This window comes from Delphinapterus leucas, chromosome 15, assembly GCF_059928025.1.
Source record: "Delphinapterus leucas isolate spDelLeu-1000000601 "Yukka" chromosome 15, BTC_Dleu_Yukka2, whole genome shotgun sequence".
NCBI classification, from domain to species: domain Eukaryota; kingdom Metazoa; phylum Chordata; class Mammalia; order Artiodactyla; family Monodontidae; genus Delphinapterus; species Delphinapterus leucas.
The window spans coordinates 16,406,832-16,423,727 of NC_143143.1; the positions used below are offsets into that span (position 1 = coordinate 16,406,832).

Here is a 16,896-nt window from a genome sequence, read left to right on the forward strand (position 1 = left end):
AAAAGACCCCGAATAGCCAAAGCAGTCTTGAAGGAAAAAAACGGAGCTGGAGGAATCAGACTCCCTGACTTCAGAGTATACTACAAACCTACAGTAATCAAGACAATATGGTACTGGCACAAAAACAGAAACATAGATCAATGGAACAAGATAGAAAGCCCAGAGATAAACCCACACACCTATGGTCAACTAATCTATGACAAAGGAGGCAAGGATATACAATGGAGAAAAGACAGTCTCTTCAATAAGTGGTGCTGGGAAAGCTGGACAGCTACATGTAAAAGAAGGAAATCAGAACACTCCCTAACACCATACATAAAAATAAACTCAAAATGGATTGGAGACCTAAATATAAGACCGGACACTATAAAACTTTTAGAGGAAAACATAGGAAGAACACTCTTTGACATAAATCGCAGCAAGATCTTTTTTGATCCACCTCCTAGAGTAATGGAAATAAAACCAAAAATAAACAAATGGGATCTCATGAAACTTAAAAGCTTTTGCACAGCAAAGGAAGCCATAAACAAGACAAAAAGACAACCCTCAGAATGGGAGAAAATATTTGCAGACGAATCAACGGACAAAGGATTAATCTCCAAAATATATAAACAACTCATGCAGCTCAATAGTAAAGAAAGAAACAACCCAATCCAAAAATGGGCAGAAGACCTGAATAGACATTTCTCCAAAGAAGACACACAGATGGCCAAGAAGCACATGAAAAGCTGCTCAACATCACTAAGTATTAGAGAAATGCAAATCAAAACTACAGTGAGGTATCACCTCACACCAGTTAGAATGTGCATCATCAGAAAATCTACGAACAACAAATGCTGGAGAGGGTGTGGAGAAAAGGGAACCCTCTTGCACTCTTGGTGGGAATGTAAATTGATACAGCCACTATGGAGAACAGTATGGAGGTTCCTTAAAAAACTAAAAATAGAATTACCACATGACTCAGCAATCCCACTACTGGGCGTATACCCAGAGAAAACCATAATTCAAAAAGACACACGCACCCCAATGTTCATGGCAGCACTATTTACAATAGCCAGGTCATGGAAGCAACCTAAATGCCCATCAACAGACGAATGGATAAAGAAGATGTGGTACATGTATACAATGGAATATTACTCAGCCATAAAAAGGAATGAAATTGAGTCATTTGTTGAGACGTGGATGGATCTAGAGACTGTCATACGGAGTGAAGTAAGTCAGAAACAGAAAAACAAGTATCGTATATTAATGCATGTATGTGGAACCTAGAAAAATGGTACAGATGAACCGGTTTGCAGGACAGAAGTTGAGACACAGATGTAGAGAACAAACGTATGGACACCAAGGGGGGAAAGCCACGGCGGGGGGTGGGGGTGGGGATGGTGGTGTGCTGAATCGGGCGATTGGGATTGACATGTATACATTGATGTGTATAAAATTGATGACTGATAAGAACCTGCTGTATAAAAAATAAATAAAATAAAATTCAAAAAAAAAAAAAAAAAAAAGAATCCGCTTGCCAATGCATGGGACACGGGTTTGAGCCCTGGTCCGGGAAGAACCCACATGCCGCGGAGCAACTAAGCCCGTGAACCACAACTACTGAGCCTGCGCTCTAGAGCCCGCGAGCCACAACTACTGAGCCTGGGTGCCACAACTACTGAAGCCTGCGTGCCTAGAGCCCATGCTCCGCAACAAGAGAAGCCAACGCAATGAGAAGCCCGCGCACTGCAACGAAGAGTAGCCCCCGCTCACTGCAACCAGAGGAAACCCGCGCGCAGCAACGAAGACCCAATGCAGCCAAAAATAAATAAATTAAATTAATAAATTTATTTTTTAAAAAAGAAAAAAGGCACAAGATCTGACGTGGGTGGGAAGAAATCACTTTGATAATGATGTGAAGGTTGAAGAGACCAGATGATGGCTCTTAAATTTGGGCACTGTCAATAAAAATGAGTGGGGGGTCAGGTTGAAAAATTATTGAGGATAATTCTATACAATTAAGAAGTGTCTCTGAGTTTTACAATATCCCTGGGAGGCAGGCGTTTCCCCGTTTTACAGAGGGGAAAATGGACTCAGTGAGGCGCAGTGATTTGGCCGAAGTCACACAGCCAGTTGGCGGTGTAGCCTGGGGGTTCAGGCTTGCTTTTGCAGCGCCGCAGGACCCAGCACACGATGAGGATCCGACCCAGGCGGGTAGCGGCGGGAACTCTCGCCATTTCTACTCGGTAACTGCCGGAAAGCCCAGCGGACATCGACTAGAAAGAAGAGCGGGCGTCCACAGACTGGAAAAGGGAAACGAGGGGCGCGTAGAAGGAGTTTTGGGTCTGAGCGGCCACCGTAGTAGCGGCGCTCTGATCCCCATGACAACAGGGAGAAGCAGCGGGAGGCTTCTGGGCGGTGCAGTAGCTGCGGCCGATTGGAGCAAACAAGGAGCGGAATCCGTGAACTGCCCGCAGCCCCGAGGGCGAAGGTGATGGGGATAGGTCGATGGAGGGAGCCCGGGGTTTGGGGACAACAGTAGGATGTGGCCAGGGTCGGGCTGGGGCCTTCGAAGGAGGCGCTGCCCCGAGTCCCCATCATCGCTGTCCGGACCAGGGACCGTCGTTGGGCCTCAGTTTCCCCAAACGGGAAATGGGAGGAGGAGAATGGGCATCCCAGGCCAATGGCCCCTCTCAGTGTCTGAGGCCCAGGACTTTCTCTCCTCTGCAGCTCCTGGACTGACTGGCGCTGTCCTGCCCAATGGACGTGAGTCCTACCCCTCTCTGGAGCGGCCCCCTCAGCGCCCTCCACTCATCCTGACTTTGCCTGCCTTGGAGCCTGGACTGGAGAGGGGGCTCTTTACCCAACATAGACCCTTCCAGCTCAGGACAAGAGCTGTGAGACAGAAAGAGAGTTGCAGGGACGGCCTTCCCATGGAAGGGCACATCCCACTCTGGCAAGATGAGGAGCTAGCCAAGCAACAGAGAAGAAAAGGCATCCCAGGCAGAAGGAACAGCATGGGCAGAGACGTGGGCGTGAGAGAGAGGCCAGGGCATTTGGGGAACTGCTAGGACTTCAGTATGGCTGGAGTGTAATGGGGGAGAGGGAGAGGTAGGCAGGGCCAGATTGAGGCCTTTGTCGCTGAGATAAGAAGTTTGGACTGAGTCGGTGGGAGCCATTGATGGACCGCAAGGGAGGTGGGGATACGCAGGACAGCTGGTGTGGAAAGGGTCACAACTGCAGGTTGCAAGACAGTTAGAGGCCAGTACTGTGGGCTGAGGGATGGTAAAGTAGTGCAGTGGAAGCAGAGACAATAGATCTGTTTGGAGAGGCATTCTGAAAGGAAAAGCAATAAATCTTGGAAAAGTCTAGAATGACCAACAGGTCCTCGATGGTGCTGAAATGGGGATGACAAGAGAAAAGGCAGGTTTGGGGACAAGACAGTGTAGTCCTATTCACTCTCTCCCCACCACCTGGTGGCTGTTCCTCCCCTTTTCCCAGCCACCTCCCGTGTCCCTCCTGGTATTTCTGTGTCCCTGCAGCCCCTCCGCGTCTCCTCATCACCCCTTCCTCCTGTGCTGTCCAGGCCTCCTCTAGCCCGTGGAATCCAACCCCGGCTCCTGCCAGCAGCCCCTCCCTGCTGCTTCCCATCCCTGCCATTGTCGTCCTCGCTGTGGGCATCTATTTGTTGCTGCTGGGCCTAGTGCTGCTGACTAGGCACTGCCTGCTGGTGAGGGGCCTGGTGGGGGCTGAACGGTGGGCCTGGGGGAGGAGGAACCTGGTCAATTTTCCCCCTCATTTGTAGGCCCTTACCCTGAGACACCTTTGCCATTTAGTCCCCGCATCTGTCCCTTTCGTGGGACCAGGAGATCCTCTTCTCGTCCTCAGCTGAACCTTCTCCTGCCCCTCTCCCCAAAACTGAGTCTTGGCTGTACCTCCTTACCCGCCGCCTGGCCCAGAGCTTGAGCCCCGCCTTCTCTTAGGCCCAGGGCTGCTGCGCAGACTGCAGCTCCCCCTGCAGGAAGCAAGGCGCCTCCAGGCCCCAAGACTGTTGCTGGACCTGCGCAGAAGCCTGTGACTTCCCTCTGCCCAGACCAGCCCACTACCTGGATGCCTGCTGCCCCCAGCCCGCCGAATCTGTGAGTTCTCGTTCTGGCCCCTGAGTCCTGATCTTGGTACTCTCTGTGCATTCTTTTTTTTTTTCGGTACGCGGGCCTCTCACTGTCGTGGCTTCTACTACTGCGGAGCACAGGCTCCGCACGCGCAGGCTTAGCCGCCATGGCTCACGGGCCCAGCCGCTCCAAGGCATGCGGGATCCTCTGGACCGGGGCACGAACCCGCGTCCCCTGCATCGGCAGGCGGACTCTCAACCACTGCGCCACCAGGAAAGCCCTGCATTCATTTTTTGGTTCAACAAAATTTATTACTGAGTACCTATTCTAGGCCAGGCACAGTTCCAGGTACTGGGTCAGGTGGAGACAGCCAAAAACAACATATCAGATATTTTCTGGTAATGAAAGCTACTTGGAGAAAGGAAAATAGGGCAGCATCTGGAGAAAGGTAATGTATGTAACATGTAGGGCACATTTCTACTTCTGAAAATGGTAGTTAAAAGAAAAGACAGCCCCTCACAGAGCTTCTTCTGTTTGCAGAGTAAATACGATGTTCTAGATACTGTGCTACTTTATTAACAACCCCGAGAGCTGGATATTTTAAAAAACCTATCTATATGTATTTTTTTAATTACAAAGTGTGCATGTAGAAATACATAGAAAGTACAAGTCACTTTGTAAACTAGCTCTCTAACCAAGGTTGCTACATTTGGTGTATGTCCCTCATATACTAATACACATACAGTACTATCAGTGTTGTATTTTACTATTGGTAAAAATGTAGTCATACCACATATACCACACAGACTATTTCCTCACATCTGCCACTTGCCCTTTTTAACGTGACATCACACCTTGGTTACCTATCCATGTTTTTATCCTCCTTTTGCAGGGGAATAAATTGGCTCAGGGAAATTTAGTCACTTTTCCAGCATTCCACAGTAGAGTCTTGCACAGCAAATTGCTCCTTCATGTGTTGAAACAGAACCCTCAGGGAGAAGCCTGGCTCACAGAGGACAGGCCATTTTCGCATTTGTGGCTTTAAAGCCACGTGTTAAGTGTAATTGACCACCTTCCTAGGCTCTGATGATTTTGGGCTCAGAGATGTAGACAGCAAAGCTCCTGCCCTTGAAGTGGGGACCTTCCCCAGGGAGGGAAGAGTGAGGGGAAAAGACCAAGCAAATTCATAACTCGGGCAGACTGCAGTTGCAAATCCCTGCAAGATGTTTTGAGTTTCAAAATAAATTATAGGGCATGGAGTTCTCCTCTTTCAGGTAATCTGCGTCTGGTTTCCCAGGGATAGCCTGGAGATGGGGCCCAGGGCTGGGGCTAGGGGGACAAAGGGGAAAAAGGAGAAGACCCTGGGTCCTCAAACCTCCTATTCTATAAGAAATGCTCAATTGCACAATGATTTCTGGCCCCCTCTCCTGGGGACACCACTCCCTTCGCCTTCTGTCCGCGGGGAGGGAAGAGTCAGAGGCTTCTCTTCCTCCTTGAAAGTGAGGTGCGCTGTCAGGAGGGACTGGCTCCTCCCACTGCCGCCTCCAGGGCTGCAGGGCGTCCAAGCTGGAGACCTCAGGTCCTGATCCTACCCGGCTTCTGCCAGAGCCAGGAAGGATTCTAGAATGACGAATGGTCATTCTTTCCTTGAGCTGTCTTTCCACAAAGCACAGTAAGGCCTCTGTGTTCTTCAGTTTCCTTATAGTAACAATAGCCACCACAAATATTCCAAAGCTCTTGGCTTCTTCACAGCTGTAGAAACTGAGGCTTACAGAGGCCTAAAGCCTGGGTGGAGACACAAACCCAGGCTTCTCTTTCTCTCAGGGAGAAACCTGCCTATGTTACTTCTTTCACAGGTATGTCATGAGGACCTAATTCATTCATTCATTTATTTATTCACTTATGGAAGATTTATGGAGTCACTGTGCTGAGCCTTGGGGGCGCAGTGGAAACAAGGTAGACACGGCCACCACGGGGCTTACATTCCCGCAAAGGACAGAGAAATAAGTAGGCAATGTGAGAAATTGCCTCACATTCTGAATCGAGGGTGAGAAATGATGCAATCCAGGGCAGTGGTTGGTTCTCAGCCCCTTGAGTGATCAGAAGCTGGAACGAGGCTTAAATGGGAAGCCAGGCATCCAGGCCCCATGCCCAGCAGATCTGGAATGGGATCGGAATTTGCGAATCTTTAACAAGTTCTTACACGACTGACACATACCACCAGGGTTAAGAGCTATTGCTAAGGGAAAAGCGCTGTGACAGAAGAGCTCCCTTTTGCTGAGAGCTCCCTCCCTACCAGGCACCGTGCTTCGTGCCTTCCACTGATTCCCCACAGTGACCCTGTGAAGTAGGTGTTATATTTAAAATATATTTCAGAGATGAGGAAACTGAAGCGCAAATCATGAATTAGCCACACCTGGGCCTGAACTAGATTCACACTCTGAGCTCCAAACAGTAACGATGGCTGGCCTTCACAACCTCAAAGTGACAGAAATCAGAGTGAAAAACTACAGGCCTAGAGAAACACGGGGCTTAACAGTCATGTGGAGCCCTTGTTTAATGTACTTAAAAAGCAGATTCCTTCCAGAAGCCACAAGGCTGCCTGTGAGAGTCGAGATATCCATTAGCTAGTTATTAACAACTAGAGCCAAACCCTTCCAGGGGGCAGAGCCAAAAAATGCTTTTAATACCCTCTTCTCTGAAGCGAGAGCAGTGGGACCTCTCTCAGCCCCCAATTCTGCGCACAGAATGACGGTGCAAGTCCTCCAAAAACCCACAGAGTTGACTTCAGCCCAGACTGGGACTCCCCAGAGACACCCCAAACTACACCCCCATCAAACACAAGGAAGCCACCTCGCTCTCTCCCCTCCACCATGATATACTTCTACCTCTTTCTAGAGAGACAATTCTTTTAGCAGGAGTAGATGCCCTCCCCTCACTGGAGCCCCTGGTGATATCTGATCTCACCAGTCAGATATCACCCCGAAACCTCAGCTCTTCTAAAGGTCATTCCCCTATTCCTGGCTTGGCCCGGTGTCTGATTGAGCTGTGCAACTGTGACTGTCACTAACTCTGCCTCAGGCCTCAAGGAGCCAGCCTTGTCACACATCCTGGGTGGGTCCTATTCCAGCCACTTGGCCTGACTCCAGTCCCTGCCTGCAGCGGTGACAGATCATCCGTGTCCCAGGGCAGAAGAGGAGTGGGTTGGGGTGGACCGGTTCTCCCTTCCTAAGGACTTGCTGCTCCTATTCCCCAAGAGGCAGACCTTCTGTCTCCCCTGGGAGATGAGAAGCCCTCTTCTTCCTTCTTTGCCTAAAGAGGGAAAAATGATATGCTTTGATTGATCCATTCATTCAATATTCATCTGTATCTCAGACACCTGCTGAGCTTGAGTCCCCTGGTAGCTCAGTGGAGACAGGAGATGAACTGTCCCTGCCTTAGCAGACCCTGAAAGAAGCTGCTATTCATGCCCCTGGGAAGCAGTTGGTCAGGGGGCATCTCAGGACTGGAAGCAGGCAGGCCCAGACCCATCCCAGCCCCACTCCTTCGTTGTATTCCTTTGCACGATCACTCCCCTCTCCGAACCTCCGTTTCCTCTTTTGTAAAGAGGCCCTCTACTCAAGGTTCTGATAAATAAAAGAGATGTAACTCCTTTTAAACATTAAAAAATTAAATCTGCAAATTACCATTTTTAAGGAAAACTAGATTTAAAAAATCATTCATGAACATAGTCTGTGCCTGGCACAGAGTAGGTGCTCAGAAATAGAGGATGAATGAGATCCAGCTTGGTCTCAGGCCAAGGGAGAAATCCACAAAACCAACAAGTTGTTTTCATCATAGACAGTGTGTGTGTGCTTTCCCAGTCTAACGACTTGCAGTTGCGTGTTATAAGAGAACCATCTCTGAGCTGAACATTGTGACCTAAGCGTGGGTCCGGGGCCAGCTGACCTCTGGTCCTCAATCTCCTCACCCATAAGATGGGAAGAAAGAAAGGACCCCCCCACCACCACCGAATGATTTCTTCCAGCTCCTGAACTCAGTTGTTAGGAACATTGCCTCCTTGCTGATTTCTCAACAGCAGAAAGAATTGACTTGTTCCCAAGAATGGTGAATGCCACCCTCTGATCCACTGGGCAAATGGGACTTTGCAGGCCACTCTGTTCCCTTCTCCCCTGAGAAGGAAACAGCTTCAGGCTCTGGTCCCCCTTCCTCCTGCCCAACTCCCTCACCCCGTTCTTCTCTCCCTCAGGATTGGGCCCCTCGCTGCCCTCGCTGCTGCCCGCTCTGTGACTGTGCCTGTGCGTGCCAGCTTCCTGATTGCCAGAGCCTCAACTGTCTCTGCTTTGAGATCAAGCTCCGATGACAAGACCCAGGGTCCCTGCCCTTTGGGGAGCGGCCAGCTCCCAGGGCCCACAGGCCCTGTTCCCTGAGGGGCCTCAGGACACCTTTCTCCAGGCTATTGGAACCACAAATGGCCTACCCAGCTCACCAGCCTGGGAACCAGCAGTGGAGAGCCTGGCTCCCTGCAGAGTGGGACTCAAGGAGCCCTCCGCCAGCTGCATGGCGGCCCCTTTGGAGGGCCAGAAGAGAGAGTGGCTGGTGCTCTGCCAGGTGCCCCTGCCCTCCTTTCCCCCTCCCCAAGTAAATGATCGTATTTGAAGGTGAGGGTGGGGGACACTGCTCACCACAGTGAGCATTATGGGACAAACTTGGGCCTTGAATATCAGGGTGTAGGGGTACCCCAGGCACACCCTGTCCATGGACTCTTGGTTATTCTGAGGTGTGAGTGTAGTGCTTGCATCTGCTCTCCCTCTAAAGAAACAGGCTCCGGAGAATCACAGCAGCCAGCGAGAGGCCCGGAGTCAGGGGAGCAGAGGAGGCAGGGAAGGCCACGGATCTGAGTCCCCTACCCTCCTTCCCTCCTCACAGATCCCTGTCCAAAGATTTCTCCTGACAACCTTTTGAGGGCCTCAGTCTGGATTTCCAAGGAAGAAATTTCCTCTGAAGTACTGGTGAGTGGGCAGGGGACCCTCCCCCCACCCCCAAAGAGGCAGGCCCACAGCTTCCTCCCCATCCTTCACTTTAGGCCCCCAGCTGGCATGAATGTCAGGAGCTTCAGGTTTCCCTAAATATAGATCCCCTGCCAGGGGATCTGTGGCGAGGAAAGGGCAAGGGTCACCGGAGAAGGTCGGGGACATTGGTTGGGGGTAGGGCAGGAGCTGCCTTATAACCCAGCGCGGGTGTGGCCTGACTCACTCGCTGCCGACCAGGCTCTGCCCGCTCCTCCGGCCTCCTCCTCGCAGGTGGGCGCCAGCAGGACGGAGCGGGGGTGGGGCTGGGCTGAAGGCGTCGGGATTAAGAGGGGAGACCTGGCGGGTAGGATGGGGAGGCTAGAAAAATATCTGGGAGGCTGACAGCTGGGGGACGGATTTTATTTTGGAGAAGGAAGTCAGTGCCAGGGAGAAGTTTCGCAGGGACTCTGGCCCCGCATCCCCAGACTTGCTTGGGCAGAGCGGTAGCCGGCGGGTTTCCGCTGGGTCTGGCTTTCGGGGGGCGGCCCGGGCGGCGGGAGCCAGACCCGCCGGAATGGGGCGCAGATGTCTCCCCGCGGGACACCCGGAACCGCTGCCGCCTCGCCTCCGCCCCTTGCCAACCCCTGCCGTCTCCTCGCGCTCCCCGTGCGTGCCCTCGCCGCCCTCTCTTCCGCCGGGGCTCGCAGTCGCTTGACCTCTGGGTTCGGTTACAACGCGACGCACGCTGCCTCGGCGCAGCCGGAAGCTGGGGCTGCCCCGGGCCGCTGGACTGGGCCCGTGGCGGGGGAAGCTGAGCCTCAGTCTTCTCGGGCTGTGCCACCCGCTTTTCCCCGACCCGACCCCCACCCCACCCCCATCTCTGCCGGTGCCCCAAATCGGCTGAGTCACAGCGCCCCAAAGCACGCCAAGCAGGGGTGGGAGTGGGGGGAGGAGAAGGGAGAGGGAGGGGAGGGCCCCCGCGACCCGCGGGATGTGGCCCGAGTCACGTCCGAGGGGGACGGGGTGGGGGAAGGGATCGTGTTCTCGCCGCACTGTCTTCGCCCAAGCGCCGCCTCCGGGCTTCGCCTTTCGGGGGGCGGACTCTCACACAGTCCCTCGCCTGCAATTGGACGCCGGGGCGCCTCCGGCCCCCTGCAAAGGGAAAATCTCCGCGGAGGGTGGAGCGGTGCCTTTATAAGGCGCGGCACCACCGCCTGCCCGCCCGCCCCCGCGCGCCCCCGCCTCGGGAGCTGAGTAGGCTGCGTTCCCCTTGGAACGCGCTTCAGAACCAGAGTCCCGGTGACGACTGCCGCGTTCGCTCCCTCAGTCCACTCGCCAGCCCGCGGCTCTCCACCGCTGCACCCCGCCAATCCGCCCCTCTCCTGTGCCAGGTGAGCGCCCCTCGCCACGTGCGAAGGTCAGGGAGAGTGTCGTGGGGAAGGATCCGGGGTGTAGTGGCGGGTCGGGCGTCCGCGCGGAGCCCCCCATCCGGGCCCAGCATCTCCCCTCTCCACCACCACCCACACCTGTGCTCCTAGCCCAGACTCCCCAACTCTTCCAGCTTGAGCTCCCGCGGTTTGCTGCGCAGTCCAAGGGCCGCTCCGCGCTGAGTCACGGCAGGGAGGAAGGAAGCAGGGCGAGATGAAGTACCATTTCCCCTCCCCTTTTCTTGTTAGGACTCTTGGTGCAAGTATTATGGCCCCTTTGCCTCTGCAGGGATCCTAGGAGGCCCCGAGGGGTGGGGGCCAGCTCATGTACTGCCTCAGGGTTCCCGAAAGCGGGTGGTTGGTCCCTGTCCTGGGAGACGGGTTCCCCCGCCGAGGAGGGGAAACCCCTCGGCAGCTTCTGATGCCCCATGAACACTTTCCCTATTTTTCCTTATCGGGTGACCTTGATTCTGAGCCTGGAACAGCTGCAGCCGCAGAGCAGACATGAGCATTTTTCAGGGGAGGGGGTGGGCGCTTGCCTTTCCTCCACGTTCTCTCACCCTGTATGAGCAGTGAGAGCGACAAACCACCCCTTTCCTCCACCTCGGGCTAGGCTTCCTCTGCGGCCCTTTTCTGGGCTTCTGATGACCCTCCTGCCTTTTTCCTAACACCCTTTTTCTAACAACCTCCCCCCACCGTGGGGGGAGAAGCCTGACCTTGGGGTGTCCTTGAGGCCATGGAGCCTGAGCCAGCCCTGGGATCTCTGCAAGGAACACTCCTGTAACAGTCAGAAGATCTGGGTGCTACGCTCACATCTGGCTCTAAGGTTGCGGTGTGGCTTGAAACACAGACCTTTTCCCTTTTTAGGCTCCTTTCAGATGAGGAGGTTGGGCCTTCTGCCTTCTGCACAACCTCTAATTCTAAAATACTCTGGTTCGGTTTTGCTTCCAGGCAAGGTGACCCCATGGCAGAGCGCAAGCCAGGAGGGTCCGGCTTCCACGTGACTTGCCTGTCCGTGGCTCTGGCCTATTCCCTTTACCCCAGATGCCAGTATACAGCCCCACCCTCAGCTGGGCAACACCCAGCAACAAACAGAGTTAGGAAAGGTACAGGAGGCAGGCCTAGTATAGGGAAGTCGGGTGTAGGGGAGAGCTGGGGACAGGAAGTGCCCCAAGCCCTGCCAGTTGTGGGGCAGGGGAGGTAGGGAACCTTTGCCCTGACCTCCAGGCAAGGGGCCTTGCTTGTTGGGAGACCACGGGAAGACCCTGCTAACTAGCCCTCCCTGGTCTGTCTCCTGCCCAGGAACCGACAGGCACCATGCCCCACCAATACGCAGCACTGACGCCGGAGCAGAAGAAGGAGCTCTCTGACATTGCTCACCGGATCGTGGCCCCGGGCAAGGGCATCCTGGCTGCAGACGAGTCCACCGGTGCGGGCAGGGCACAGCGGGAGGAGGGCCCCAGGCTGGGGGTGATAGGCCGATCCCCTTATTCCCATGTGATGCTTCCCTCCAGGGAGCATTGCCAAGCGACTGCAGTCCATTGGCACTGAGAACACCGAGGAGAACCGGCGCTTCTACCGCCAACTGCTGCTGACTGCCGACGACCGCGTGAATCCCTGCATTGGGGGCGTCATCCTCTTTCATGAGACGCTCTATCAGAAGACAGATGATGGGCGTCCCTTCCCCCAAGTTATCAAAGCCAAGGGCGGCGTTGTGGGCATCAAGGTGAGGGGGCTAGGCCTCAGGGTGTGAGATGTAAGATGGATCTGGGGGAAAGAAATCCGGAGTAGCAGGCTGGGGGATGAACTTCGGGTCGGGAGCCTGGAGACTTGGGTGGAGTCTGCCCCAGATCACCTCCAAATCGTGTGTAAAAAAGCTAGAAACATATGGGACCTGCTTGGCATTTTTAATCCTTGCAATTGTGAGAGGCAGGTGTTACACTTATTATACAATTGAAAAACCAGACGCTCAAGGCCATGAAGTGTTTTGCTCATAGGGTTAGTAAGTGGTAGGAGCCCCAGCTCTCTGTGTGTGTCCTGCTCTATAGGATCAGATAACAACGTGACTATGTGAAACATTTGCAAACCAGGAAAGATACTTGAGAGATGAAGTAAAGCTGGGACAGGGCGGGGCTACAGAGGAGAAAAGGGCACTAGAGATCACTTCCCTGTCCTGTGTTGTTGCCCCACTCCAACAGGTAGACAAGGGTGTGGTACCCCTGGCAGGAACAAACGGCGAGACAACCACCCAAGGTGAGAACCGTTTAGCTCCCGGCCCTACCCACCAGCCCACCCAGCTCGGTACCCCTCTGGGTGCCCAGGGTGTGTGGGAGCCACGTGCCCCCTCCTCTGCCATGCTTTGATTCCTCCGTCCCCTCTACAGGGCTGGATGGGCTGTCGGAGCGCTGTGCCCAGTACAAGAAGGACGGAGCTGACTTTGCCAAGTGGCGTTGTGTGCTGAAGATAGGGGAACACACCCCCTCCACCCTCGCCATCATGGAAAACGCCAACGTCCTGGCCCGTTATGCCAGCATCTGCCAGCAGGTGGGCCTGTAGGTCCCCAAGAGGCCACTTCCCACCTCTTTCCATTCCAGCGTGTCAGCCTGCCACCCATGTGCCAGGCTACCTACCTTCCCCAAGGCAACTGCTCCGGATCCTCACCAAGCACGAGGCTTGGGCCCGTGGAGGGCTCTGCAAGCAGAAGAGCAGAATAAGGGTTGTGCAGGTGGATCTGGGGAGATGGCTGATCTCCTGCAATCGGCCAAGGGCTGTGAAGCCAGGGGTCTCTGTCGTCATGGAGATAAGATCTTGGTCAGTGGCTGTGGAGAGCCGTAGGTGGGGCTCTGGGTTAGGAGGCCTCAAGGCTGCCCTGTCCCTCACCCCACAGAATGGCATTGTGCCCATCGTGGAGCCTGAGATCCTCCCTGATGGGGACCATGACTTGAAACGCTGTCAGTATGTAACCGAGAAGGTAGGTTGCCTGCCTGGGCAGTGAGGTGGGCTAGAGAGCTGGGCTGGGGGCCCTGGGGCTGACCCCCGTACCCCTCCCTGCTTCACCCCACCCCACTTTGGTCCCGCCCTGCTGTAGGTGCTGGCTGCTGTCTACAAGGCTCTGAGTGACCACCACATCTACCTGGAAGGCACCTTGCTGAAGCCCAATATGGTAACCCCAGGCCACGCCTGCACCCATAAATATTCTCACGAGGAGATTGCCATGGCAACTGTCACAGCGCTGCGTCGCACAGTGCCCCCCGCTGTCCCTGGTGAGACCCACACCCTCATCTTGACCTCTGGGAGGTAGACAGACTGTACCCATAAACCTTGTGCCCATGTGCTCTAATTTCCAGGTCAGCTTCTAGGGCCTCCTGCCAGTCCCCCGGGTCTCTGAATACAGCCCCTACCCCCATTTCACCCCCTTCTTCTACAGGGATCACCTTCCTATCTGGAGGCCAGAGTGAAGAGGAGGCGTCCATCAACCTCAGCGCCATCAACAAGTGTCACCTGCTGAAGCCGTGGGCGCTGACCTTCTCTTACGGCCGAGCCCTGCAGGCCTCTGCCCTGAAGACTTGGGGTGGAAAGAAGGAGAACCTGAAGGCTGCCCAGGAAGAATACGTCAAGCGAGCCCTGGTGAGGATGGGGCAGGAGGTGGGCAGGGTGCTGGGGTGGATGGGATCTGAGAAGGAACCTTCTCACTCTGGCTCCTCTCCCCTTTTAGGCCAACAGCCTTGCCTGCCAAGGAAAGTACACCCCAAGTGGTAAGGCGGGGGCTGCAGCCAGTGAGTCCCTCTTCATCTCTAACCACGCCTACTAAGCGGAGGTGTTCTAAGGCTGCCCCCTCAACACTCCAGGCCCTGCCCCCTCCCACACTCACTCTGGAAGAGAGGGGGCCTCGACCGGGGCTCCAGGCTGCTTTTTCCCGTCACTCTTGCCTCCCTCGTGACACTGATGCCTGGTGTTGTCTGTGTACGCTAACTCCGCCATTTCCAGCCTACTGCCAATAAACAACTATTTAAGGGGGAGTCTGTTGTCCATGTCTGTGGTGTCTAGGGCAGGGGAGGGCTGGGGGAGGTGGCAGAGCCCAGAGGAGAAAGTGCCCTGGCATTATGTTCTTCCTTCTTGAGCAGAAAAGTAGGTGAAGGAGGTGGACTAGTTTAATACTTTGTTTAATACTTGCCCAGGGCTTCAAGAGAAGAGCTTGTGAATTTTCTTCCAACCACCCAGTGCTCTGTTCCTTCTACCAGCAGCATCTGATAAGGCTTACGGTGGGCAAGCGCACGTGGAACTGCTGGTCTTAGGAGGCTGCAGCCTCAGTTTTAGGCCCAGAACTCACAGGTGTAGAAGGCCCCTGTCACAAAAAAACAGCCACTGACAGAAACTAAGATTTCCTGAATCTATAGACCGTACAACATGATAAGTATTCTACAGGAGTAGGTACTGTTATTCCCAATTTGTCCTTAAGGCGATCCTGCCTCACTGTTTCTTGGTTGAAACAAGATTATTAATGCATGTCTTCTTCATCTGCACTGTTAAGCTTGTTTGTTTTCCCATCTTAAAAGGAGGTGGGATTAGAACTGACTTCTTAGACTCTGGGCTGTGGAACCCCTTGAAGAACCTGGAATCCTCTCTGACATCCACTTCAACAACACAGACACACACACACAGAACTGTGGAGCTCAGGTTCCGGGTTAAGAACTGAACCTCTGTGGCTTCTGCATTCCATGAAGCCAGAATGAGGGCCCTGCACTTCCCTATACTGTGCTTTGAACCCTTCTCCGTTCACCCAGGCTGGGGTGTAATAGTAACTATATCAGATCTTTTTGGGTATTAAAGATCTTAGTCATAACCAACGACATAGTCCTGCCACTTCCCAAATTTCATGATGTGGACCATTTCCTGTCTGAGCTCTCCTCTAGAGGGGAAAAAAAAACTTCACCTTTCTGATCTGTGGACCTACTGAATCCCTATAGTCACTGCATAGAAACTTAGTACCTTGTAGGAATTTAAGAACTTAGTCCTTTACCTTTCTCTGCACATTTGCATCTGTTGCCTACATCCAAAACAGAACTGGTGTCTAGTGCCCCTTAAAACTGTGGCCTCACTTCTGTGCCTAGCCTCACTCAGCTCTCTGTGAAACAGTCTGAAGTAAAGCAACTAGAAATTGAGGGTCCATAGAAGATAGCAAAAAGGACATTCCAAAAGGGCTGTGACACCAGGAAGTTTGTTTAAAGACCAATCACTTCCTCTGCGTGCAGCAAGAAACTAGGGAAGCAGAGGACATCAAATGTCAGTTTGGGATGTTTTATAAAGTTTCTAATGACAAAGCGCCAGAAAGAGTAAGTGACAGAAGAAGAAACTAGAACTGAGGACATAGCTTTCCTGGGTTCAGATTTCAACTTTCGGGACTTCCCTGGTGGTGCAGTGGTTAAGAATCCACCTGCCAATGCAGGGGACACGGGTTCGAGCCCTGGACCGGGATGATCCCACATGCCGCAGAGCAACTGAGCCCGTGCGCCACAACTGCTGAGCCTGCGTGCGCCCTAGAGCCCGCGAGCCACAACTACTGAAGCCGGCGTGCTGTGCTCCACAAGAGAAGCCAGCGCAATAAGTCCGCGCACTGCAATGAAGAGTAGCCCTTGCTCACCGCAACTAGAGAAAGCCTGCAGGCAGCAACGAAGACCCAACACAGCCAAACAAACAAAAACTTCAACTTCGATTCAAACCCAAAGTTCTTAGCTATGCAACCATGAACAAGTTACTTAACCTTTTTAAGCCAGTTTCCTCCTCTAAAAAAAAAGTAAAACTGCAGACAATAAGCAGCTGAGGGGTTTCAAAGGGACCATTCTGGAATCGGGGAGGTCATGTTAACTGAGGTATAGGCTTGGTGTGGGGAAGGTGGACTCCTCCACTTCTAATTTCGGAGGTCCTCCACAGCAGAGACTTCTGTGGGGCCCTGGAAAGAGATCCGGACTGGAATTCCTTCACCATTGAACGAATACTTCTGTATGCCAACTGTTCCAGGCCTTGTTCAAAGTAAGCACTGGGGCTGCAAGTGTTAACAGGGCAAAGGTCCATCCCTCAGGGATTGTAATGGGGGAGGCCTGCTAAAACAGGTAAACAAAAACGTGTAACTTAAAGTTACAGGGTGGAGTCCCGGCTCAGCTCCAGTTTCCCTCACTGAGATGGGGGGACAGGACTGAGGTCCCCAACATCCCTCGCCAATCCGCTTAGCCCACAATCACTTCCGTCCGCTTGTTGCCGACATCCGGTTCCTTGGGCTCATTTCCATTCCCAGGCTTGAGGGGGTGGGGTAAGGGCGCGGCGTGGGAGGGGGAGTGTGTGTATGACGCCACGTCCGGCACGCGG

At 53.7% G+C, this 16,896-nt stretch overlaps 2 protein-coding genes across 3 annotated transcripts; both read left to right on the plus strand.

The window, feature by feature from the left end:
* The first annotated feature begins 2,217 nt into the window (after window positions 1–2,217).
* On the plus strand, window positions 2,218–9,125 carry LOC111182177 (uncharacterized). Its single transcript, XM_089895934.1, is given in 4 exon segments — window positions 2,218–3,438; window positions 3,440–3,712; window positions 3,966–4,121; window positions 8,344–9,125. Coding segments are annotated over 4 exon segments (597 nt in total). The 5' UTR covers window positions 2,218–3,384; the 3' UTR covers window positions 8,458–9,125.
* Window positions 9,126–9,372: 247 nt separating this feature from the next.
* On the plus strand, window positions 9,373–14,552 carry ALDOA (aldolase, fructose-bisphosphate A). 2 transcript variants are annotated; one of them, XM_022588359.2, is made up of 9 exons: window positions 9,373–9,397; window positions 11,836–11,962; window positions 12,048–12,259; window positions 12,732–12,786; window positions 12,917–13,077; window positions 13,421–13,504; window positions 13,622–13,796; window positions 13,961–14,160; window positions 14,249–14,552. In XM_022588359.2, the coding sequence occupies exons 2-9, from the start codon at window positions 11,851–11,853 to the stop codon at window positions 14,342–14,344; spliced, it is 1,095 nt and encodes a 364-aa protein (XP_022444067.1). In that variant the 5' UTR covers window positions 9,373–9,397; window positions 11,836–11,850; the 3' UTR covers window positions 14,345–14,552. The 2 variants fall into 2 exon arrangements, with proteins under 2 accessions (XP_022444067.1, XP_022444066.1); XM_022588358.2 differs by lacking the exon at window positions 9,373–9,397 and adding an exon at window positions 10,323–10,497.
* The last annotated feature ends 2,344 nt before the right edge of the window (window positions 14,553–16,896 follow it).

What these genes read in the sequence shown, in the direction of transcription:
- ALDOA (XM_022588359.2), top strand. Translation starts at nt 11,851, where the DNA reads ATGCCCCACCAATACGCAGCACTGACGCCGGAGCAGAAGAAGGAGCTC. An exon ending in ATGCCAGCATCTGCCAGCAG is followed by an intron (nt 13,078 to 13,420) that starts GTGGGCCTGTAG and finishes CTCACCCCACAG; the next exon opens with AATGGCATTGTGCCCATCGT. An exon ending in AGTGCCCCCCGCTGTCCCTG is followed by an intron (nt 13,797 to 13,960) that starts GTGAGACCCACA and finishes CTTCTTCTACAG; the next exon opens with GGATCACCTTCCTATCTGGA.